General features: G+C 42.6%; 1 protein-coding gene across 2 annotated transcripts in view; it reads left to right on the top strand.

The window, feature by feature from the left end:
• CACNB1 (calcium voltage-gated channel auxiliary subunit beta 1) overlaps window positions 1-23,269 on the top strand; it is a 138,048-nt gene that overhangs the window by 100,947 nt on the left and 13,832 nt on the right. The window contains exons 7-10 of one of the 2 annotated variants that reach the window (XM_056547712.1): window positions 3,706-3,725; window positions 3,915-3,995; window positions 8,415-8,473; window positions 22,099-22,208. In XM_056547712.1, the coding sequence (XP_056403687.1) occupies window positions 3,706-3,725; window positions 3,915-3,995; window positions 8,415-8,473; window positions 22,099-22,208 (270 nt within the window). Of the gene's footprint in view, window positions 1-705; window positions 861-3,705; window positions 3,726-3,914; window positions 3,996-8,414; window positions 8,474-22,098; window positions 22,209-23,269 lie in introns of both variants that reach the window. The other variant, XM_056547713.1, reaches the window with a different exon arrangement.

Raw genomic sequence — 23,269 nt, 5'->3', positions numbered from 1 at the left:
TGGCAGCTGTCTGGCAGCTGATTATCTTATTCCTATTATTGGAATTACCTACACATTTGCTGACATGTCCCCTTTTTTTTGCGCGTTTCACCATCTCACCATTTCACCATTTTAAAGTGCAAATTAGGATGGTTTCCATGTCAAAAACCAAGCAGCTAATGCCTGTGTGAACATGCCCTTATGTTCAGCATACACCTGGTTGGGGACAATACACAAATATGTATTCTATCAATATACCCCAAGTGTTCTGGTTGCTTTAAAAAACTTTTGACATGTCCTAGAGACCTGTTAAACGTTTTGATTGGTCAAGATCTAAGTGTTTAGACCCTAACCAAAAGAAAAGTGCAGTTGACCGAGACAAATCCATAGACATACATTGTAATCAATGTGTCTCATTCTTTTTAAAGTGATAAAATGATAATTCGAGTTATATGACCCATTAAACAATCTCCTCATCTGCACATTACTTCATCTTTGTCATCTTTTTTGTTATCCAAAATGTCACCTTCTCATATGTTTTTGCCATATGTTTATGTATATGTTTCTACATCCATTTGCCATTTAGAAAGCATGGGTTCCTTTCCTTTCTTTACTTCTTTTCTCTTATATTGTTGTAACACTCTGACATTATCTACTTTATACTTAGCCGTCTTGTATCCCCTCTCATTCCCCCCATTACACGTCTACCCATCTCTTCATCTTCAGGTCCATTGGAAAACCCATTAGTTTATGACATAGATGCTGTTGATTTAGAATATGATGAGACAGAGCCTCAGGTTGTCCAGTCAGCACCCCACAACAGCACGGGGAGTGTAACAACCCCCCCGTCCACTACCAAACGTGTCCCTTTCTTTAAGAAGGTAACCGGTCGCTCACCCATTGGTAATACTAAAGTTTGTGGTTTGTCCTAATATAGGATTGATTGTGCAAATCTGATAACACCAAGCCTGAGTTTGCAGAGTTTTTGTAAGCAGTAGGTGTGATTTGCATCTGTCTTCTTATACCTATGGTTATGTTTTTTGTTTAAAAGCTTATTGTGCTCTGCACGAATGTATGTAAATTGATGTTGGCTGTAGGTGGTAGGACACACTTATAGTAACAATCTCAGTGTCTATTGCCCAGATTTACTATTATTGTAGTTTTTTTCCCTATTTTCCTATTTGTGCTGATAAAAAGTGGCGCATCACACTCCAGTTGGGTTTAAACAAACTAAAGGGGTTATCCAGCAGGAGGTTTTGTTTTTCAGCCCTTCAGCAGTTAAAGGGGTACTCTGCCCCTAGACATCTTATCCCCTATCCAAAAGGACCTCTGCAGTCTTCGGCCTATCACCTCGGCAATCTCAACATAAATATTTAGAGCGTCTGGTCCCGCAGTGTCACCCTGCCCCTCAGCCAATCACTAGCAAAGGCGCAGCCAGTGATCTGCTGAGGGTCAGTGTGATACGCCAGGCCCTAACATCACTCCAGGCCCGAGCGTCATGAGTTATGAGCAGAAGAGGAGCGCAGTCAGGACCGGAGCCACCACTGGAGCACAGGAGGTAAGTAAAAGTTTTTTTTTTTTAAACACCATTAACTTCCAAAGTCCTAGTAAGAAAAACTCCTGCTGGATAACCCCTTAAAGAGAAAAAGGTTTTCCTATTTAGACAATTCTGTTGGATTTTGTAACCAGTTAAAATTTTGTAGGAAAGAAAAACAGCATTTTTGTGTAAGTTTCGATAATAAATCTGTAGAGTTTTGAGAAAAACCTGTGGATTCGCCAACTTTATCATGTTAAAAATGCAATTTGTAGGTTTGTAAACATTTAAAAAATGTTGCAATTTGCAAAAAAAACTGTGCACCAAAATTGTTTCCCAAAAGCCGACATTCTGCAGATTGTGGGTGCTGGCAGAATATGCTGGCGCTCGCACAGCTTGGAAATGCATTGCTCAGATTATGCAGAAAGAAATGACTTGTCATATCATTCTGTGGAGGCCGTAATCGAAATTTCAGCGGCAAATGTTTTTGCCATGTGCACGGTGCAGCAGAATCCCATTAAAGACAATGGAGTTTCCAAGTGGAATTTTTCAGACGGATTCCATTTGGAAATTCTGCACTGTTACCAATGCCTTATTCTGACATATGAACAAGGCGTAGCTTCATACCACATTTATCAAACTTAAAAAAGAAAGATGGAATCTGGTTGCTATGGGCCATGTTTGTACTATGCACAAGGTTTAAATGATATCTGCAGCCTAAATACACTTATCCCCTATCCACAGGATAGTGGATAAGTGTTTGATCTCCCAAACGTGGCCCCGGCATTGCAGCGCTGTGCTTCGGCTAATGCGCATAGTGTCAACCTCACTGAGGTCGACTGTACGCCTCCTCCTCATACAGCTCTATGGGGGAGGTGGGGATACACGAACGCTGCATCTCCACCTCTCCTATAGAGATACATGGAGGAGGCATGTCGGCCGTGGCGTCAGGCTGCGGCCGGCACGCCTCCTGCACGGGAGAGTCACAGCAGAGCCGGGACCCCATGCAGGAGATCATCGGACACCCCGCAATCAAACACTTATCCACTATCCTGTGTAAAGGGTATAAGTGTATTTAGGCTGCAGATGTCCTTTAATAAATACCCCCCATACAGTCCAGAACCCATAGTATTGTACTATAGTGGCATGCAGCACATACCCCCATACGGATCAGATGTCCATTGCCACATATGTTCATCCTCACTTTAGGTCACCATGATAGATACCAATAGGAGGCACTAGCAAGACAGTTTTCATTTTTGCAGAACATTAATGGATTAAGTTGCCAGCCAGTTGCTGGCCAAGCATCAGGCAATGGAAAATGGCCTTCTGTCCATAGCATGGATATTAGAAAGATTTAAAGTGTAATTACGATGTTGGTCTGGTGGTAGAATACCTGATTAAATCTCAACTTTGCAACTTTGTACTTGCCCACTGGTAAAGTGACCAGGATATGGAATTTCCGGAGGTCCATAGGACATCCGGCACATCCACATCTTAATCGCTTTAGTCTTGGGCTATGAAGTTGCCAGTGAATTTAACCAAGTATCCTTCCGCTGAGCCAACATTGGATAGGGCTTTAACTTAAGCAGGTGCCATAGAAAAGACAATAGCCCAGAATTGCCAAAGATGTCTAATACCATATAAAACGTAACCTTAAAGCCTTCAGTATCACTGCTTCCAGTCTCCTCTGTGCTCCATATACTCGTCCAGGAGGTCAGAGTGCCACTTAGCAAATCCTATGGCCGGGGCCGGACACTGCTGCATATGATAGCCTGTCCTGCGGATAGGCCATTAATCATATAGGCTATTGATAATATAGCGCCAAAAATGGACAAGAGTGTGGTTGTTCGTAGATAATAAGGATCTGCTAATCTCAGACACCCGCTTTCATTATCAGACGTTTATGTGCATCAGCCAGTGACAGTCATATATGTATCTGTGTGTAAGTTCTCATCCCTGTAGGGAAGCATGTTCTACGTATGGATGTGATGTATTTATTGCAATAACACGCATGGTTTGTTTTCTTTTCTCCCTTCTACCTTTTCCTCCTTTTCTTACCTTCTGACTATTCACCAACCCATCTTCTTCTCACTCCCTTATCCTACATCTTATAACTTCTTCTTGTCTTTACCTACTATACCCAACACCCTCTAATACCTTCCACTGCTTTCCTGACTCTTTATAAATAGCCAAACAGAGGCAGAAGTCAGTAAGTAGTTGTATATGTCTATTGTATTCCCTCTATTTGTTTACCTGTGTTGTTTTGACATGTAAATTCTCTAAATACTGCATGCTGTGAAATATCTGTGGTCAGTAGATTTGGATACAGATTTGCATGTTACTTGGTGCATGAAGGTACGGGAAGCTGAATAGATATGACCTGGTGTTTCTCTTACAGACTGAGCACATCCCTCCGTATGATGTGGTTCCATCCATGAGGCCTATCATCTTAGTTGGACCTTCTCTGAAAGGATATGAGGTACATAAACTAAGCAAATAGTCTATAGATGCCACTGTTTCTGTCTTCTCTGGGAACTTAAAGCAAAATTGCTGTATTTGAGAATGTTTTAAATGAAAATAAAAAAGAATGATGGTTGTAATGTTAATGAAAAGTAGAACTTGGAAGGAAGAGACGAGGAGGCACTTGCAATTCAGCCAAGCCGTTTTTAATCCATTATGGTCATGTGTTGCATCAAATTTAATCCATTATGATGCAACACAGGCCGACAGGCCGTTTCTCGCTCACATGCACTTAATCATGGCCATTAATGAAAGTAGAGCAAATACTTATATTTTGTATTGACTTCATTTTTTCATCAAGACACTGGTTCAGCCTAATTCTGCTGTCTGATTTGTGACCTGATGGCTTAGTTATCCAGGATCAGAAAAACAAAGCTAATATCTTCCAAAACCAGCAACACAATTGTCTTCAGGTTTGTGTGATATTGGAGCTAAGTTTCATTGAAGTGAATGGAGCCAAGTTATAATAATTAGCTCTCTTTTTCTATACCTGGATAAACCCAATTAAAGGGGTACTCCGGTGAAAACCTTTTTTCTTTTAAATCAACTGGTGGCAGAAAGTTAAACATATTTGTAAATTACTTCTATTAAAAAATCTTAATCCTTCCTCCTGTACTTATTAGCTGCTGAATACTACAGAGGAAATTCTTTTCTTTTTGGAATGCTCTCTGATGACATCACGAGCACAGTTCTCTCTGCTGACATTATTATAATAATAATAATAACACTTTATTTATAGTTGTCCTTAGTGGGATTTGAACCCAAGTCCCCAGCACTGCAAGGCAGCAGTGCTAACCACTGAGCCACCATGCTGCCCTTAGCATACATCTCCTATGCATGGTTGCTAAAATGGACAGATATGTCAGCAGAGAGCACTGTGCTCGTGATGTCATCAGTGTTCCAAAAAGAAAGGAATTTCCTCTGTAGCATTCAGAAGCTAATAAGTACTGGAAGGATTAAGATTTTTTAATAGAAGTAATTTACAAATATGTTTAACTTTCTGCCACCAGTTGATTTAAAAGAAAAAAGGTTTTCACCGGAATACCCCTTTAAGCTATTGTGGTAGATTAGCTCAAAAGAACCAAATAGCAGCAAGATAGCAAAGGGATAAAGACAGGGACACGGAAATAATTTTTAAACAAACAGGGCGTCTCCTGTCTTTTTGTTTTGTTCAGTAACAAAACAAATACAGCGTTCATACTCATAAACACAAAATAAATCCTGCTTGTCCATCGCTAACTAATTACCCATATAAAACTTCCCTTTCTATACAGGTGGCTTACTACCAGCCACTCAACACAACAGTCAACAAATGTGTTCCTCACACAGGTTATACTGTCCCCTTTTTGGGACCGAAAACCTCAGGATTCAAGCTCATTGTACAGGTTCCTCAAAGCCTCATTGAATCTCATATTTAGTTCTAAATCCTAGTGACAAGCTGTCTTCAGCACCTGTACTGATCTGGGCTCATCTGTAAACCTGGAGTGGCCCCTCCTGGCCCTACTACCAAACCTGCCTTTCATCTCATAAAAATCCAGCCCCAAAAACATGACCTATCCATGTCCCTCGCAAGCTACGTCTTACCAGGGATTTTTACTCTTTCTGGATTTTCCATATGCTACCCAGCTTTCCCTGGATAAGATATACACTTCCTGAAATCTGGTGTCCACCTATGACAGGTACCTTGGGGAAATATAGCCATCATTGATGACCATTCCTTTTTACGGTCTCACACTATACATATTAGACAGCTGTCAGCCAGAGTTGATTTTGGTGAGACTGCTGACCATCTAAAGTGTATGGGGGTGCCAAGATATGTCCCACAAAAGCAAGGGGAAAAAATGAATGGGCAACTGAATTTCAACATGCCAATCGTCTCTCTACCCACGAAAACACACGTATGTCCAGTTGTTCCAAGTGTGCATGTATATGGGGGGGTGGGGGGATTCAGAAGGAATGGTTGTCAATGGAAAATGCATTTTGTGTATTGCCAGCCTTAGTTTTGAAACTTGCCACAGATAATAGTCAACCTCTCAAGACTACAACATACACATACAAGCTTGGCCGAGTACAAACACCTAAAAAGGGGCAAATGCTCAACAATAGTAACAGCATGCTACCAAAAGTGGTATAAGATAAGTAGAGCCGAGCTGCTCAATACCAAAGCCTGGCACACCTCTTAGCTCTCCCACACGTCTCAGCCTCTGGGGTGGGGGCTAGCAGAGAGGGGTGCTGGCATATAGAACTAAAAAAAACTATTTTATAAGTTTGGCAACCGATATCAGCTCCAGGAAAGGTACAGTTCACTTTTATACCCTAACAGCCATCCCACCATGTCTGCCGCTCTTAGAAGTAAATGAAGCTAAAAGATTTAAGTGTGGAATATTGTAACATTTTATTCTATTGAAATATCCTTCTATCTTAAATGGGTTATTCTGAACGCAGACATGGCATATCCACAGTACATGGAAAAAGTCTAATACATGTAGGTCCCAAATCTTGAACCCACACACGTGTTGAATGGAGGGTCCCCTGATATGTCTGGTGAGGTGGCTACCGCATCCAACAAATAGAAAGGTGTCCATGCAAGTGCCCAGTTTTCTTCCTTAACTTCCATAGCAATACCGCTTTAAATTCCACATAGTTTTATACATTTAAACCTATATGTGCATAGTCATCCAGGCATTCCCTTAAAGGGGTACTTCGGTGGAAAACTTTTTTTTTTTTTTTATCAACTGGTGACAGAAAGTTAAACAGATTTGTAAATTACTTCTATTAAAAAATCTTAATCCTTCCAGGATTATTAGCTGCTGAATACTACAGAGGAAATTATTTTCTTTTTGGAACATAGTGTTCTCTGCTGACGTCATGACCACAGTGCTCTCTGCTGACATCTCTGTCCATTTTAAGAATTGTCCAGAGCAGCATAATGTTTGCTATGGAGATTTTCTCCTGCTCTGGACAGTTCTTAAAATGGACAGAGGTGTCAGCAGAGAGCACTGTGCTCGTGATGTCAGCAGAGAGCTCTGTGTTCCAAAAAGAAAAGAATTTCCTCTGTAGTATTCAGCAGCTAATAAGTACTGGAAGAATTAAGATTTTTTTAATAGAAGTAATTTACAAATCTGTTTAAACATAAACATTCCACCAGAGTACCCCTTTAAGGCTTGGTTTCCACGCATGTTTTTTGAGCCAAAGCCAGAAGTTTATTCAAAAGGAATGGGAAATATAAAAGAAGGACTTATAGGAAACTTGAAAAATTACAATATCATGCAAAAGTCCATTGTATTTCATTAATGCAACTTAAAAGGAAGGAAGCAGGAAGTGTTCCAAAATCTCCTGGTAGACGGAAGCGATGACCCTGGACTTCATAAAGCACAGTGGACCAACCCCAGTAGATGACATGGCCCAAATCATAGTAATTTGGGGGGGGGGGGGGGGATTTGGGGTTTTCATGAGCTGTAAGCCATAATCATCACAATTATGACAAATCACGGCTTGGACTATCTTGCTTTGCATGTAATGAGTCGCTCTCATATATTAGTTTCACCTTTTAAGTTGCAACATTACTGAAATAAATGAACTTTGCAGAAAAAAACCTGTGTGGAAACCTAGCCTAAGGCTGGGTTCACACTGCGATTTCTCCCATACGGGAGCGCATACGGCAGGGGGGAGCTAAAACCTCGCGCTCCCGTATGCCTTCGTATGCGCTCCCGTATGTCATTCATTTCAATGAGCCGACCGGAGTGAAACGTTCGGTCCGGTCGGCTCATTTTTGCGCCGTATGCGCTTTCACGACCGGTCCACAAACCGTGGTTGACCACAGTTTTAGGTCCGGTTGTAAAAGCGCATACGGCGCAAAAATGAGCCGACCGGACCGAACGTTTCACTCCGGCCGGCTCATTGAAATGAATGACATACGGGAGCGCATACGAAGGCATACGGGAGCGCGAGGTTTTAGCTCCCCCCTGCCGTATGCGCTCCCGTATGGGAGAAAACGTAGTGTGAACCCAGCCTAAGGGAGATGTTTAATCCTATATAATCAGGGACTCATGCAACCTCCAAGTTGTACAGAGTCTTAATACGTGCATGGACAAGCATTTTGTTCTTGTAAAAGGAGTGTATGTATGTATGTATGTGTGTATATATATATATATATATATATATATATATATATATATGCACAGGACTTGCCATACCTCTGTCATACAAAATTACAGAACATGTGTATCTATCTTCTTTATATTTAAAATCTGTCTATTTCTTCTCATTTGTTGCATTTTCATTCTTTTTTCTGTTTGGCTATCCCATTTATTCTATGTCGGTCTTCTTCCGTTTGTCTAGTCTGCAGTTCTCCAACATTTCTTTGTATGCCCTGTAGGTCACAGATATGATGCAGAAAGCTTTGTTTGACTTCTTGAAGCATCGCTTTGACGGAAGGTATTTAACCCATTAAATGAAATCACATATGGGATTTTCGCAAAACTAAGAAAAGTGGCGTAAAAGAAATGAGAATACACATGGCAGCTCTCTATAAAACACAATGCTGGCACATCTAAAATTGACAAAAAATGTCTACATTGTAACATACCGTATTTTTCGCCCTATAGGACGCACCGGCGTATAAGACGCACCCAATCTATAGGTGCAAAATCTAAAAAAATAAAGATTTTGAACCCAATAGTGGTCTTCAACCTGCGGACCTCCAGATGTTGCAAAACTACAACTCCCAGCATGCCCGGACAGCCAACGGCTGTCCGGGCATGCTGGGAGTTGTAGTTTTGCAACATCTGGAGGTCCGCAGATTGAAGACCACTGCATAGGAGGTAATACTCACGTGTCCCCGCCGCTCCGGACCCGTCACCGCTGCCCTGGATGTCGCTCCATCGCTGTCGCCGTGTCCCCGTCGCTCCGGAACGTCTCTGCTGCCGGCCGGGTATCCGCGCTCTCCGTCGCCGCCATCACGTCGTTACGCACGCCGACGCACGTAAGCGACGACGTGATGACGAGGAAGGAGAGCGCCGGCCATACAGGGGATCCCTGAACGGAGAAGACACCGAGGAGGCAGGTAAGGTCCCTCCCGGTGTCCTGTAAGCACTAACCCGTCTATTCAGTCGGGCTGTTCGGGACCACCGCGGTGAAATCGCGGCGGTCCCGAACAGCCCGACTGAACAGCCGGGTTAGTGTCACTTTCCCTTCAGACACGGCGGTCAGCTTTGATTGCCGCGTCTGAAGGGTTAATACAGGGCATCACCGCGATCGGTGATGTCCTGTATTAGCCGCGGGTCCCGGCCGTTGATGGTCGCAGGGACCGCCGCGATAGGGGTGTATTCGCCGTATAAGACACACCGACTTTTTCCCCCCCAGTTTTGGGGAAGAAAAAGTGCGTCTTATACGGCGAAAAATACGGTACATAACTTACGTGACAGTCTGATGTCGTTTTTAAAAGGGTCGTTCAGTCATATTTAAAGAGGTTTTCCCATCTGAGATAGTTTTCCCCCTATCCACAGGATGGAGGATAAATAGCTGATCGCAGGAGGTCTGCCCGTCGGCATTGATCAGAATATTCCAAACACAAAAAACAAGGGACTTATATGTATATCAACACTTACTATATAGGTGCGATGTTCTGTTGTTTATGTTGGGAGTTCCAATTCTGAAGATCCAACACAGTGAAAATTCTAATAATTCCTAAAAAATATGACTTGTACTTGTAATGCACTGAAATAGTTAAATGTATACAATATCTATCGTTGGTGCACACTTACATGATCCCAATGGTTCTCTGCACGGTGAATTGCGGGGGATATGCAATGCTCTGCAGACTATTTTTGAGATGCAGTCTGCGTACATATGCAGCTAGAAGATGTGGATTCTGAAATGGTATGAAAATGCCAAAAATGTATTACTGTGCGTCTGTAACTTACATCCAGGGCGTTATACTCTGCAGATCTAGTGTCACCAATTGAATAACCTAGTAAAGCTGAAAACAGACACCTTATTATCTATATAGCATTTAAAGCATTATAAAGTCTAATGTGGCTGCTCGCTACCAGAAAGGTTGCGATAGGGTGCAATGTTCTGCAGGCGTTTTTTTTATACGGGACGTGTTAAAGGGGTACTCCCGTGGAAAACCTTTTTTTTTTTTATAGATCAACTGATGCCAGAAACTTAAACAGATTTGTAAATTACTTCTGTTAAAAAATCTTAATACTTCCAGTACTTTTTAGGGGCTGTATACTACAGAGGAAATGTTTTCCTTTTTGGATTTCTCTTATGTCATGACCACAGTGCTCTCTGCTGACCTCTACTGTCCATTTTAGGAACTGTCTGGAGCAGGAGAAAATCCCCATGGCAAACATAGGCTGCTCTGGACAGTTCCTAAAATGGACAGAAGAGGTCAGCAGAGAGCACTGTGGTCGTGACATAAAAGAAATCCAAAAAGGAAAACATTTCCGCTGTAGTATACAGCCCCTAAAAAGTACTGGAAGGATTCAGATTTTTTTAATAGAAGTAATTTACAAATCTGTTTAACTTTCTGGCACCAGTTGATTAAAATAAAAAGTTTTCCACGGGAATACCCCTTTAATAAATTTGTGATACCTGTATCGATAAGCTTCTTCTCGTATTTTCATCCCGATGTTGTAAAGAATGGAGATGTCCTTGCAGATGATAGTCCAAGTTAGGGAAGCGTCTCAACCTACACCTTCCCCACTGACGTCCGTGTATTTGGTTCGAGTGACGTCACTACAGTGAACCTGAGGGATCAGAAAGACTTCCAACGCGTTTCAAAGGCAAATACGGCCTCATTCATCTGGGATATCGCTACCTGTTCCTCCCTTCCTTTTAAAGGCTTCAGATGGGATGTTTTTATCACAAATCCTGCATTAAGTTTCTGAATGAAAATATGCTTATTTGTTTCTTGATGTCTATCTTCTACATATCAAAAGTCAATGTTTAATCCATGTGGAGTAAGGGAATTTAATTCAAATATCCATTTTCCTTCCACCTTTGACATCTGCTTAAAGGGGTATTCCGGGCAAAAATATTTTATCCCCTATCCAAAGGATAGGGGAAAAGGTGTCTGATCGCAGGGGGCCCGCTGCTGAGACCCCCCGCCATCTCCCTATAGCACCCGCATTCTATGTGGGTGCTGAATCTCCAGTTTCGGAAACCTCCAGGTTTCCGGGACTGGGGACGTGACATCACGCCATTCATGTCTATGGGAGGGGGCTTGACGCAATAAAGTGTTTCCAGAGGACCAGACCCGCACCCAGCTGACCACTTGGGAAAATATTACAGACGCACAGTAATACATTTTTGGCATTTTCATACCATTTCAGAATCCACATCTTCTAGCTGCATATGTACACACACTGCATCTAAAATAAAAAAAAGTCTGCAGAGCATTGCATAGCCCCAGCAATTCACCGTGCAGAGAACCATCGGACACATGTAAGTGTGCACCAACAATAAATATTTTATACATTTAATTATTTCAGTGCATTACAAGCATATCCTATTTCCATGAATTATTAGAATTTTTACTGTGTTGGGATCTTCAAAATTAGAACTCCCTACATAAACAACAGAACATCGCAACTACCGTATATTGTAAGTGTTGATACACATATAAGGCCCTTGTTTGCACTTAGAATATTTATTGTTTAAATCCATTAATTTATATATGGTATATAGGGGACCATATTTTTCTTATTGCAGCGAATAGGGCATTATTCATTGTGATAAGCGCTGTGTAGGTACATATAAAAATACAGCAGAATCTGTTTTAAGCATCTGTTTAACTTGTTTTTATTCCTTTCTAAAGTATAAAACATATACATAAAACGTAACCACAAATACGATATGAACCCAGCCTATGATGGCCTAAATTTAAATGTAGACATGGCGGATTTTCGACTTGGTGAATTTTTGACCTGGTGTGCTACAATTTACACCAATTACTAGCGGGTGTAGATTCAGTATAATATTTTGGTCTTAATAAGTGAATGACAGTAAATATGTTGGCCCAAGAGAGGCCACGCCCCTAGTAAGCCCAGCCCACTTTTCAAAAACTGTTAAGGACAGTACTTAGAGTACCTATCATAAACTAATCTGTCCCTAAATCTCTCCACCATCTGTCCCTGACTTCTGTAGACCCTAACAGGTCCTATAGAACCTTTTTTTAAATTAAAGATAACCCTATTTACCTTATTTCAGGCCTGTCAGCCTGATCAGTCACTATGGCCACTGTGAGGGAGGAAGGGGGTGTGGCCTGGCAGGCTCATCATCATGTGAAGCCTGCTTGGGCTCACGTTCACCCTTCTTCATCTATGCTGCGCTTTCAAAGTTAGAAAAGACACAACATATTTTAAAACATAAATACACTGCACAAAAAAATAAAGGGAACACTAAGATAACACATCCTAGATCTGAATGAACTAATCGTATGAAATACTTTCCTCTTTACATAGTTGAACGTGCTGACAACAAAATCACACAAAAATGATCAATGGAAATCAAATGTATCATCCCATGGAGGTCTGGATATGGAGTCACACTCAAAATCACAGGGGAAAACCACACTACAGGCCGATCCAACTTTGATGCAATGACCTTAAAACAAGTCAAAATGAGGCTCAGTAGTGTGTGTGGCCTCCACGTGCCTGTATGACCTCCCTACAATGCCTGGGCATGCTCCTAATGAGGTGGCGGATGATCTCCTAAGGGTTGACCTCCCAGACCTGGACTAAAGCATCCACCAACTCCTGGACAGTCTGTAGTGCAACATGGCATTGGTGGGTGGAGCGAAACATGATGTCCCAGATGTGCTCAATTGGATTCAGGTCTGGGGAACGGGCGGGCCAGTCCATATCATCAAGGCCTTCCTCTTGCAGGAACTTCTGACACACTCCAGCCACATGAGGTCTAACATTGTCTTGCACTAGAAGGAACCCAGGGCCAACCGCACCAGCATATGGTCTCACAAGGGGTTTGAGGATCTCATCTCGGTACCTAATGGCAGATGGCAGTCAGGCTACCTCTGGCAAGCACATGGAGGGCTGGGCGGCCCCCCAAAGAAATGCGACCCCACACCATTACTGACCCACCACCAAACCGGTCATGCTGGAGAATGTAGCAGGCAACAGAACGTTCTCCACGGCAATCTCCAGACTCAGTGTGAACCTGCTTTCATCTGTGAAGAGATCAGGGCGCCAGTGACGAATTTGCCCATCTTGGTGTTCTCTGGCAAATGGCAAACGTCCTGCACGGTGTTGGGCTGTAAGCACAACCCCCACCTGTGGATGTTGGGCCCTCATCCCACCCTCATGGAGTCTGTTTCTGACCGTTTGAGTGGACACATGCACATTTGTGGCATGCAGGAGGTCATTTTGCAGGGTTCTGGTGGTGCTCCTCCTGCTCCTCCTTCCACAAAGGTGGAGGTAGTGGTCCTGGTGCTGGGTTGTTGCCCTCCTACAGCGTCCTCCACATCTCCTGATGTACTGACCTGTCTCCTGGTAGCGCCTCCATGCTCTGGACACTACACTGACAGACACAGCAAACCTTCTTGCCACAGCTCGCATTGATGTGCCATCCTGGATGAGCTGCACTACCTGAGTCACTTGTGTGGATTGTAGACTCCGTCTCATGCTACCACTAGAGTGAAAGCACCGCCAGCATTCAAAAGTGACCAAAACATCAGCCAGGAAGCATAGGAACTGAGAAGTGGTCTGTGGTCACCACCTGCAGAACCATTCCTTTATTGGGGGTGTCTTGCTAATTGCCTATAATTTCCACTTGTTGTCTGTTCCATTTGCACAACAGCATGTGAAATTGATTGTCAATCAGTGTTCTTCCTGAGTGGACAGTGTGATTTCACACAAGTGTCATTGACTTGGAGTTACATTGTGTTGTTTAAGTGTTCCCTTTATTTTTTTTGAGCAGTGTATATTAGAAAAAATTTGATTTCGAGATAAGTGGTGCCATATTAAAAGTTTATTTTAATGAGAGTGCCCATTTAATAAAATTAAAAAAAAGTCTTCAAATAAGAGAGAAATAACCTGCGACACTCACCACTGAGTCAATCAACTTAAAGAGGTTATTCAGGATTCAAAAAACAGGACTAATTTCTTTCAAAGACCGCTCCCTGTCTGTCTTCACTTTGGGTGTGGTATTACAACTTTCACGTCTCCATTCACTTTAATGGAACTTAGCTGCAGAACCACACCCAACCTTGAGACAGACAGGGAGCAGTCTTTGAAAGAAATGATCTCTGTTTTTCATACCCTGGATAACCCCTTTAAACGTTTATTCACATGATCAAGCTGTTTGCCACGCGTCCTCTGGACCCAAGAGGGCCGCCAGTTATTTGGTTTTGTACAAGTGACATGTTTTTGCTTTCTCCTTTGCTCACTGAGCAATGTTATATTGAGTGGAGTCCTGTACACCTTACTGGAGCATAACTGCAACATATGTGAACTAGGGAAGACTGATAGCGGCAGCTATTTCTTTGTCTGTTGAGATCAACTAAATTGAAAAAAGTTCAAAAGTTGCAGATTTTTAGGCAAAATTAATCTTCTGCAAAAATGTGCTTCTTTTGTAAGTCAAACAGGGTTTTGTAAACTCCCTACCCCCTGGCTGGGAACCTAAACTCTTAGCAGCAAGCCTGCAACATTGGCCAGGACTACTGTTTGTAGTAAGCTTTCACCAATAGGGTAGTTCTTGGTTATACAAAGTGGATCAGCCTATTTCTAGGCAAACAAAACAAATTTAAGCTTTTTGCAGAAAATGAAAAGGGTTGTCTGGAGACATGGGAATTTATATATATGACTGAGGGCACAAAAAACATGGATAAAAAAAATGTGTTACTCTCCTAAACTGACTCCCACAGCTGTTGTTCTCACAGCTCCCAGTCCCCTCTCGTCACTGCTTCTTCGAGGTTTTAAGATGAGTTTTCTCAGCAGGAAGTGCCTGCTTAGCCAATTGCAGGTTGCAGCGGAGTCCCACCTGTGCCAGTGAAGAACTAGTGATGAGCAGGGACTGGGAGCTGCAGTTCCCAATACAGGACACTGACGTGCAGGTAAAGACTGTGACATAGACACAGCTGTCAATTATTCCAGCCTGTATTGGGTACAAGCAGTGCAGGTTATTTCAGGAGGCAATGTGTGTTGTGAGCCTTTCTACTAAATGTGTAAAAATACTTGATATCATATAGAACGTAGATACTGAGACGGCACTGCTCAATCCGGCAATCAACTGGTTACCAGGTGTGGAGCAGTAGTAGTTGTAGATAACTAACACAAGCCAGAGGGCACTGCTGTGGAGAAAGACCAATAATGTCAGCATGTACTGTGGAGGCTAGCGATCTGTCACTGTGGCAACGAGGAGTCCTATTGCCTGTGGGTCCGGAGGTGCTGGGAACCAAGAAACCCAAAGTCACTCAATAGCATACATAGAAAGACAAAAAGGTTCCCGCACTCACCGCAAGGAAACAGCAGACCAACTTCTATGGCATCTCGGACAGATCCGACTTCAGGCTGACAGCAGGGCGCTCAGAGTGGAGGCGACTGCCGGCAAAGTTTTGCGCAGATTCCGAGGCCGGAAGAACACGATCTGCGCAAAACTTTGCCTGCAGTCGCCTCCACTCTGAGCGCCCTGCTGTCAGCCTGAAGCCGGATCTGTCCGAGATGCCATAGAAGTCTGTCTGCTGTTTCCTTGCGGTGAGTGCGGGTACCTTTTTGTCTGTAGCTGTAGATAAGTCTTCTATCCTATGTTGAATAGGCGGTGGTGCTAGGATATGATATGAAAAGTGGAATCAATGTACAAAATCACGAAAGTAAAAGAAATATATCCGCACTCACCGCTCAGCTAACGACTCGATGCTCCTCAGACCGGGTCAGACTGGGGACTCAGGCTGCAGAAATGAGTGGTGCTCAGAGGAGAACTACCGGTGTTTTCTCGCAAGCTTGCGCTTCACCCGGCCTCTAAGGCCGCAAGCTTGCGCGAAAACACCGGTAGTTTGCCTTTGAGCGCCACTCATTTCTACAGCCTGAGTCCCCGGTCTGTCCCGGTCTGAGGTGCATCGATTTGTTAGCTGAGCGGTGAGTGCGGATATATTTCTTTTACTTTCGTGATTTTATACTTGATATCATGTGATGAGACATAACTATAGAGGTTATAATGATATGGAAATCCCCAGACTTCATGTAAAATCCTTTGTGCGGTGTCAGAGATACAGAGAAGTCACCCAGCAACATAAGTGACTCATTCCATGCAGCGCTCCGCAGGCCGCATTCCTACCAGCTCAGCATAAATGAGGACTATTTATATGCGAATATCTGTGTAACTGCTCTGGACAGTCCATATGATACCTTAATCCATGGATTATCCAACCCCTCCTCATCCTCCCTGAACTGACATCTTATAAATATTAACGGGATGGTTTCATTTAGAAAAACCCAATTACAATAAAAAAAATAACTTTTTCGTTCTAAAGAAATCTTTTTTTTTGGTAACTAAACTGTGTGTGAAACCTACATTTATATATATATATATATATATATATATATATACAGTAGCTTCTGTATGCTCCAGATGAAGTTGTGTAGTTCTTTCCAGTCTGACAACAATGCTCTCTGCTGCCACCTCTGTCCATGTCAGGAACTGCCCAGTGCAGGAGAGGTTTGCTATGGGGATTTGCTCCTTCTCTGGGCAGTTCCTGACATGGACAGAGGTGTCAGCAGAGAGCACTATGGTCAGACTGGAAAGAACTACACATGTGGGATGTGGGCTAGAATGTAATATATGTAGTGACAATGGTGAACAGGTACAACACGATTTATGAGTAACACACAATATTATGATGAAATAATAAAAAAATATATAAAAATACGTATGCAAGCAAAATACATGAAGCAGTAGTAAAAAGGCAGGCCTGCTGTTACCCTGCTGTTTTATGCATGTTTCCACAGAATTAACTAGTGTTATTATTTTTATATTTGTTTTACTACCCACAATGCCATGGATATGGGAACATAGATCTGTATATGATCTCTAAAGTGGAAGGTCTGTATATTAAAGGATGGCTTTATATCCTCAACCAATGGCTCTGAAGCTGTTGCAAAACTATAACTCCCATCATGCCCAGACAGCCTGATGGCATTGTAGATTTTCAACAGCTGCAGAACCACAGGCTGGAGGACTGCATTAGAGCATCTGCACTTGCGTAAGGATATTTTATATGTAATTTACAGTATCAGCATTTACAGAAGAAAATTGGATGAGATTAAAAAAATAATAATAATCCACACAAATCCATGGAGAAAATGATTTACGCTGCAGATTTTTCAAATTCACATGTCAATATTCATGTTGGAAATGCTGCGAGTTTAGGCTCCTTGCACACTACGGAATTTCCACCTGGGGAAATTTTCGGTGGAGATTCTGGTAAAGCAGCCTCTCAATGGCCGGCATTTATCATTGTAGGTGTAAGTGAAGCATTTATCATTGTAGGTGTAAGTGAAGCATTTAGCATTGTAGGTGTAAGTGAAGCATTTATCATTGTAGGTGTAAGTGAAGCATTTATCATTGTAGGTGTAAGTGAAGCATTTTTCGTTGTAGGTGTAAGTGAAGCATTTCTCGTTGTAGGTGTAAGTGAAGCATTTCTCATTGTAGGTGTAAGTGAAGCATTTCTCATTGTAGGTGTAAGTGAAGCATTTATCATTGTAGGTGTAAGTGAAGCATTTATCATTGTAGGTGTAAGTGAAGCATTTATCATTGTAGGTGTAAGTGAAGCATTTATCATTGTAGGTGTAAGTGAAGCATTTTTCATTGTAGGTGTAAGTGAAGCATATATCATTGTAGGTGTAGGTGAAGCATTTTTCTACACCTTTTTTGTGTGCTTTAATGTGTAGGAGTGCCAAATTTAATAAATGGTCACAGATCATTTGATACATTTTGTGCAGGTCACATTTTCTGAAATATCTCTCTTCACATACACCAAAAAGCTAAGCGAAGTCTGGGCTGGTGTAGTTTTAGAGACTTTTCAGTGGCTTTGCGCCTTTTTTGTGCCTTTTCACAAAAAGGCGTAGTTCATAAAAACCCTTCCATATCATGTGTATTGCCAAAATCAGTGGATTGCATCTCAAAATCAGCAAAATGTGTAAACCAAAAAACGCAAAAAAGGCGCAAAGCCACTGAAAAGTCTCTAAAACTACACCAGTTTGTGCCACAAAAACAGTCTAAAGACAATAATAAATGTCGGCCATTGTCTTCAGTAGGATTCTGCTGTACTGTGCACGCTGCATAATTTCTGTGGTGCCATTTTTGCTGGGAAAATTTTTATTTATTTTTTGTCAGAATTCCATGCGGACATATGTTGTTCCTATTGACAACTATGCTGCATGTGAAATCTCCACCAGAAATTTCTCTGGGCAGAAACTCCATAGTGTGTGAAATTTGTATAATCCTATTGCCAACTGTAATACACAAGGCGAGACCTATTGTCCTAGAGTCTTATACAAGTTAAATTTATTACAACTATAAAAAAACAAATTCCAGCAGATGGCGCCATTTTCATGAGCACTGCAGCAGAGCCTCATAAAATAAATGATAGTTGATTCACGTCCCCAAATAAACCCGCGTGACTCATGAAAATGAAGCTGCGGTCACCGCTTCAGAAACCTTGAATCTGCAGTCACTCATACAGACAAAGCCATTTTACATGTTTCCCTTTAAAAAGAACAACACAGCCTCGGATATTTCTAGGAACAGAACATTTTTTTAGTTCAAATGGTCGTCGCTAACTGGACTTTAGGCATCACTAGTAAAGGTGGTAGTGTAAGGGGTCCCAGACGGCGCTCAATGTTAGGAAAGTACTGTCCATTGAAAACTTCCAAGTAGTAACAGAGATATCACTTTCTGATTCCGGCTTTGGAGCAATAAAGATTATGGGAGAAGACTTATCAAAAGGGGAAATTGCCCAAAGCAACCAATCAGATTGCCTCTGAAAAAATGTATTTGAAAAGTAAAAGAAGCAATCTGGTCACTATGGGCAACTGCTCCACTTTTGTTTTGATAAATCTATCCCTATGGTCTTTTCAGTGGGATACATAGAAAAAAGGGGGCCTATAGAAAATATCGATATGGGTCTCCTATTATGGCATCTTTTCAGCAATGGATAGGCTAAGACCCTCTTACTCCATACAGGCTTTCCCCAGGCTTCTTTTGGCTTCACATGTCAGCTGACAACACACAGGGGCACCACAACGCATGATTTTACACAGCTCCTCCCACTAGCGTTGCAATGCAGTATCTCAGCATTCTTTTCCGACAGTATCAAGTTCCTTGCAGACCCATCCCATGCCTAGAACCTCCTCTTGTTATCTGGGAGTTCTAAAACAGTATGAGGGTAGGGTCGCATATATTACCCTGCGGATCTGCGGGTGACCTGACCCTTAGTGTGCCTCCAGCTGTTCCCCCCCCCCCCCCTGCTCGCAGCGGCAGTCACACAGGGGCATACAAGTCGCCGCGCTTGCTCACAGTCTACTCACAGACATCACGGTGAGGCTGCAGCGACTCGCACAGCGAATTGCCCTGTGTGACTGCTCGGAGCGGTGGATTGCCGCTGCGTGCAGGGAGGAAACAGCTGGAGGCACACTAAGGGTCAGGTCATCGGCAGAGTAATATACTCTGCAGATCCGTGTCGTGTGACCTTACCCTGAGGGAGATTTATTAAAACCTGTGTAGAGGAAAAGTTGCTAAGTTGCCTATAACAACCAATCAGATTGCTTCTTTCATTTTTCAGAGGCCTGTTCAAAAATGAAAGAACCAATCTGATTGATTGCTATGGGGAACTCTGCAATTTTTACTCTGGGCAGGTTTTGATAAATCTCCCCCTAAGTTACTAAATAGTTAATTAACCAGTCTCTCTCCCTAATTGCAGAGTGTGCCATATTCCCCAATACAGGGAAGAGGCCCTGTTGAGGGTTATAATATAATTGTATTGATAAGTCTCCCACTTTTCTGCTGCCATTTTTAAATCTGTATGAACTTGTGGCGGGGTCGGGTGTATTTAGAAGTACAGTAGCTTACATATAAGTAATGAATGGTTATCAGTAGAGATGAGCGAATTTACAGTAAATTTGATTCGTCACGAACTTCTCGGCTCGGCAGTTGATGACTTATCCTGCGTAAATGAGTTCAGCTTTCAGGTGCTCCGGTGGGCTGGAAAAGGTGGATACAGTCCTAGGAGACTCTTTCCTAGGACTGTATCCACCTTTTCCAGCCCACCGGAGCACCTGAAAGCTGAACTCATTTACGCAGGATAAGTCATCAACTGCCGAGCCGAGAAGTTCGTGACGAATCGAATTTACTGTAAGTTCGCTCATCTCTAGTTTTCAGTACAGCCCGGCTGCTGCAGGGAGGAAAAGCTGATGAAATGCTGAGAGAGACTGGAATTCACTACATGAAATTGGGTATTTCTGGCAATGTATATATCCCTACAAAGTCCTTTTTATACAGTGCATAGTGCTTTTTGGAAAGTTATCAGACTCTTTCACCTTTTCACATTATGTTGCTCCTCGTGCTAAAATAAATACAATATAAGTGTCCCCCCCCCCCCCATCATTCTGCACTCAGTCCCCCACAATGACAAAGTGATAACATCATTTCTACTTTATTGAACAGGAAAAAACTAAAATATTGCAGTGACATAAGTATTCAGACCCTTTATTTAGTACAGTGACCCCCCGACTTACAATGGCCCCGACATACGATCATTTCAACATGCGATGGCCTCTCAGAGGCAGCATCAACATACGATGCTTTTGTATGTCGGGGCCATCGCCTAAATGGCTGTCTGGCAGCGCTATCCCGTGTGGTCCGCTGACAATCACTTATCTGTCCTCGGGGCTCCGGCGCGTTCTCTTCGGGATCCCCTGCATCGTCGGCGCTCTCCATCGTCGTCATCACGTCGCTGTGCACGCTGTCCCGTCATCCAATAGGAGCGGCGTGCGTAGCGATGTGATGGCGGCGACGGAGAGCGAGGATGCCGGGGAAGCAGAGGCCTTGCCGGAGCATCGGGGACACCCCGGGGACGCGGCGACAGCGATGGACGGCGACATCCAGGGCAGCGGTGACAAGCGGTGACGGTCCGGAGCGGCGGGGACAGGTGAGTATAACCTCCAATACCAGTGGTCTTCAACCTGCGGACCTCCAGATGTTGCAAAACTACAACACCCAGCATGCCCGGACAGCCAACGGCTGTCCGGGCATGCTGGGTGTTGAAGTTTTGCAACATCTGGAGGTCCGCAGGTTGTAGACCACTGTCCTATACTTTACATTGCACGGATCCCTCAACATACGATGGTTTCGACAAACGATGGTCCGTTTGGAACGGATTACCATCGTATGTTGAGGGACCTCTGTACGTTCGTTTTCGCTGGATAACCCATTTACGTTTCTCCCATCTACACACAGTATTTTTGGAGGTCAGCCAGAGTGATCACTTCGCTTCTCTTACCAAACTCCATACATATTTTGGTGGTGTGGCCAGATCTCGGAAGAGCCTGAGTTGTTCCCATATATAGAGGTCCTTTGTGTCCTCCTTTTTAGTCAGGTCACTCACTGTAGTAAAATGCATCTGTCCCCTTCAGTAAACACATCTAACATACAGAATGCAACGTCTCTATGGAAATGTTTATGAGGTTGAAATAAATCTAAGTGACAATGAAGAGTCACTTAGCCCTGAATGTGGCAATGGTGAATCCAGTTTACAAGACCCCCACCAGCCCCCCCCCCCCAATCCCCCCACCCTTGACCATTAACACAATACACATGACGCCTGCAATTGGATGAATGCAATCCTTTCACTTCTTTATCACATCTGGGACTGAAAATAGTTACATCTAGGACTCAGTAAATGTTTGGGCACATTTATAGCAAAGGTCATTTTGTATATTTAGCAATTTCATTAAACACGTATTATAAAATTTGATGCACTTTTACACATTGAAAGACCATGAATATAAATAGTATGACAGCAAATTTTCATGTCTTTGAATCAGGATTTCCATTACTCGGGTCACTGCTGACATCTCTCTTGCCAAACGTTCCGTCCTGAACAATCCCAGCAAGCACAACATCATGGAGAGGTCTAACACACGCTCTAGTCTCGGTGAGTGCTCCGGACAACTCCGGCGGTGCAGCGAAAAAGGTTGTAAAAATGTAAATATGGACAAAGAGCTATTAGGACTAAAGTGACAAATCCAGTATATGATCTAGTGTAGATTTAAAGGTAATCTCCAGCTTTCTATCATGCATGAATAGAGCTCAATGGGGTTATCCAGGGAAAAACTTTTTATATATATATATATATATATATATATATATATATATATATATATATATATATATATATCTCAACTGCCTCCAGAAAATTAAACAGATTTGTAAATTACTTAAAATCTTAATCCTTTCAGTACTTATGAGCTACTGAAGTTGAGTGGTTCTTTTCTTTCTAAGTGCTCTCTGATGACACCTGTCTCGGGAACCGCCCAGTTTAGAAGCAAATCCCCATAGCCATCCCCATAGAGATGTCAGGAGAGAGCACTGTTGCCAGACAGAAAAGAACAACTCAACTTCAGCAGCTGATAATTATTGGAAGGATTAAGATCTTTTAATAGAAGTAACTTACAAATCTATTTAACTTTCTGGAGAAAGTTAATATAAAAAAAAAAAAAAAAAAAAAGGTTTTTCCTGGAATACCCCTTTAAGACATGATCAGACAACATGGTATAAAACAAATAATACCTGTCTCAGCAGATGGCTGTTTGCAAAACTATAAAATAAAGTTTCCCTTCTAAGCTCTGCATAATGCACAGCTACCACCCCCACCCCCTTCACAATTGATGTACAGGGCTCAGTGCTTGAAGCCAAGCCCTGTACATAAATCACATAAAGGAGGGTTGTGTGTTGGAGGAAGGGAGCGTAGATGCTTAGAAGAAAAACAGCCACCTTCTAAGAGACGGGTCTCATGTTTTTCTCATGTTCGCCCTATCAGCATATGTCTGAAGTTCTGAGCATGATAAAGCTGACAGATTCCCTTTGAATAATAGAAGATAAAGAGCTGATAATGGGGTAAACATAAAAAAGTTTGTGCATGAAGAGAGCAGAACAGGCCCAAGGCCGGAGGTAGCACAAGTGATAGATGTCATCAGATGTCATCTTCTGTTCCTT

This window comes from Hyla sarda, chromosome 12 (genome assembly GCF_029499605.1).
Source record: "Hyla sarda isolate aHylSar1 chromosome 12, aHylSar1.hap1, whole genome shotgun sequence".
Classification (NCBI taxonomy): domain Eukaryota; kingdom Metazoa; phylum Chordata; class Amphibia; order Anura; family Hylidae; genus Hyla; species Hyla sarda.
Note: the sequence above shows the minus strand (reverse complement) of the source record. Positions and strands in the feature narration are given on the sequence as shown.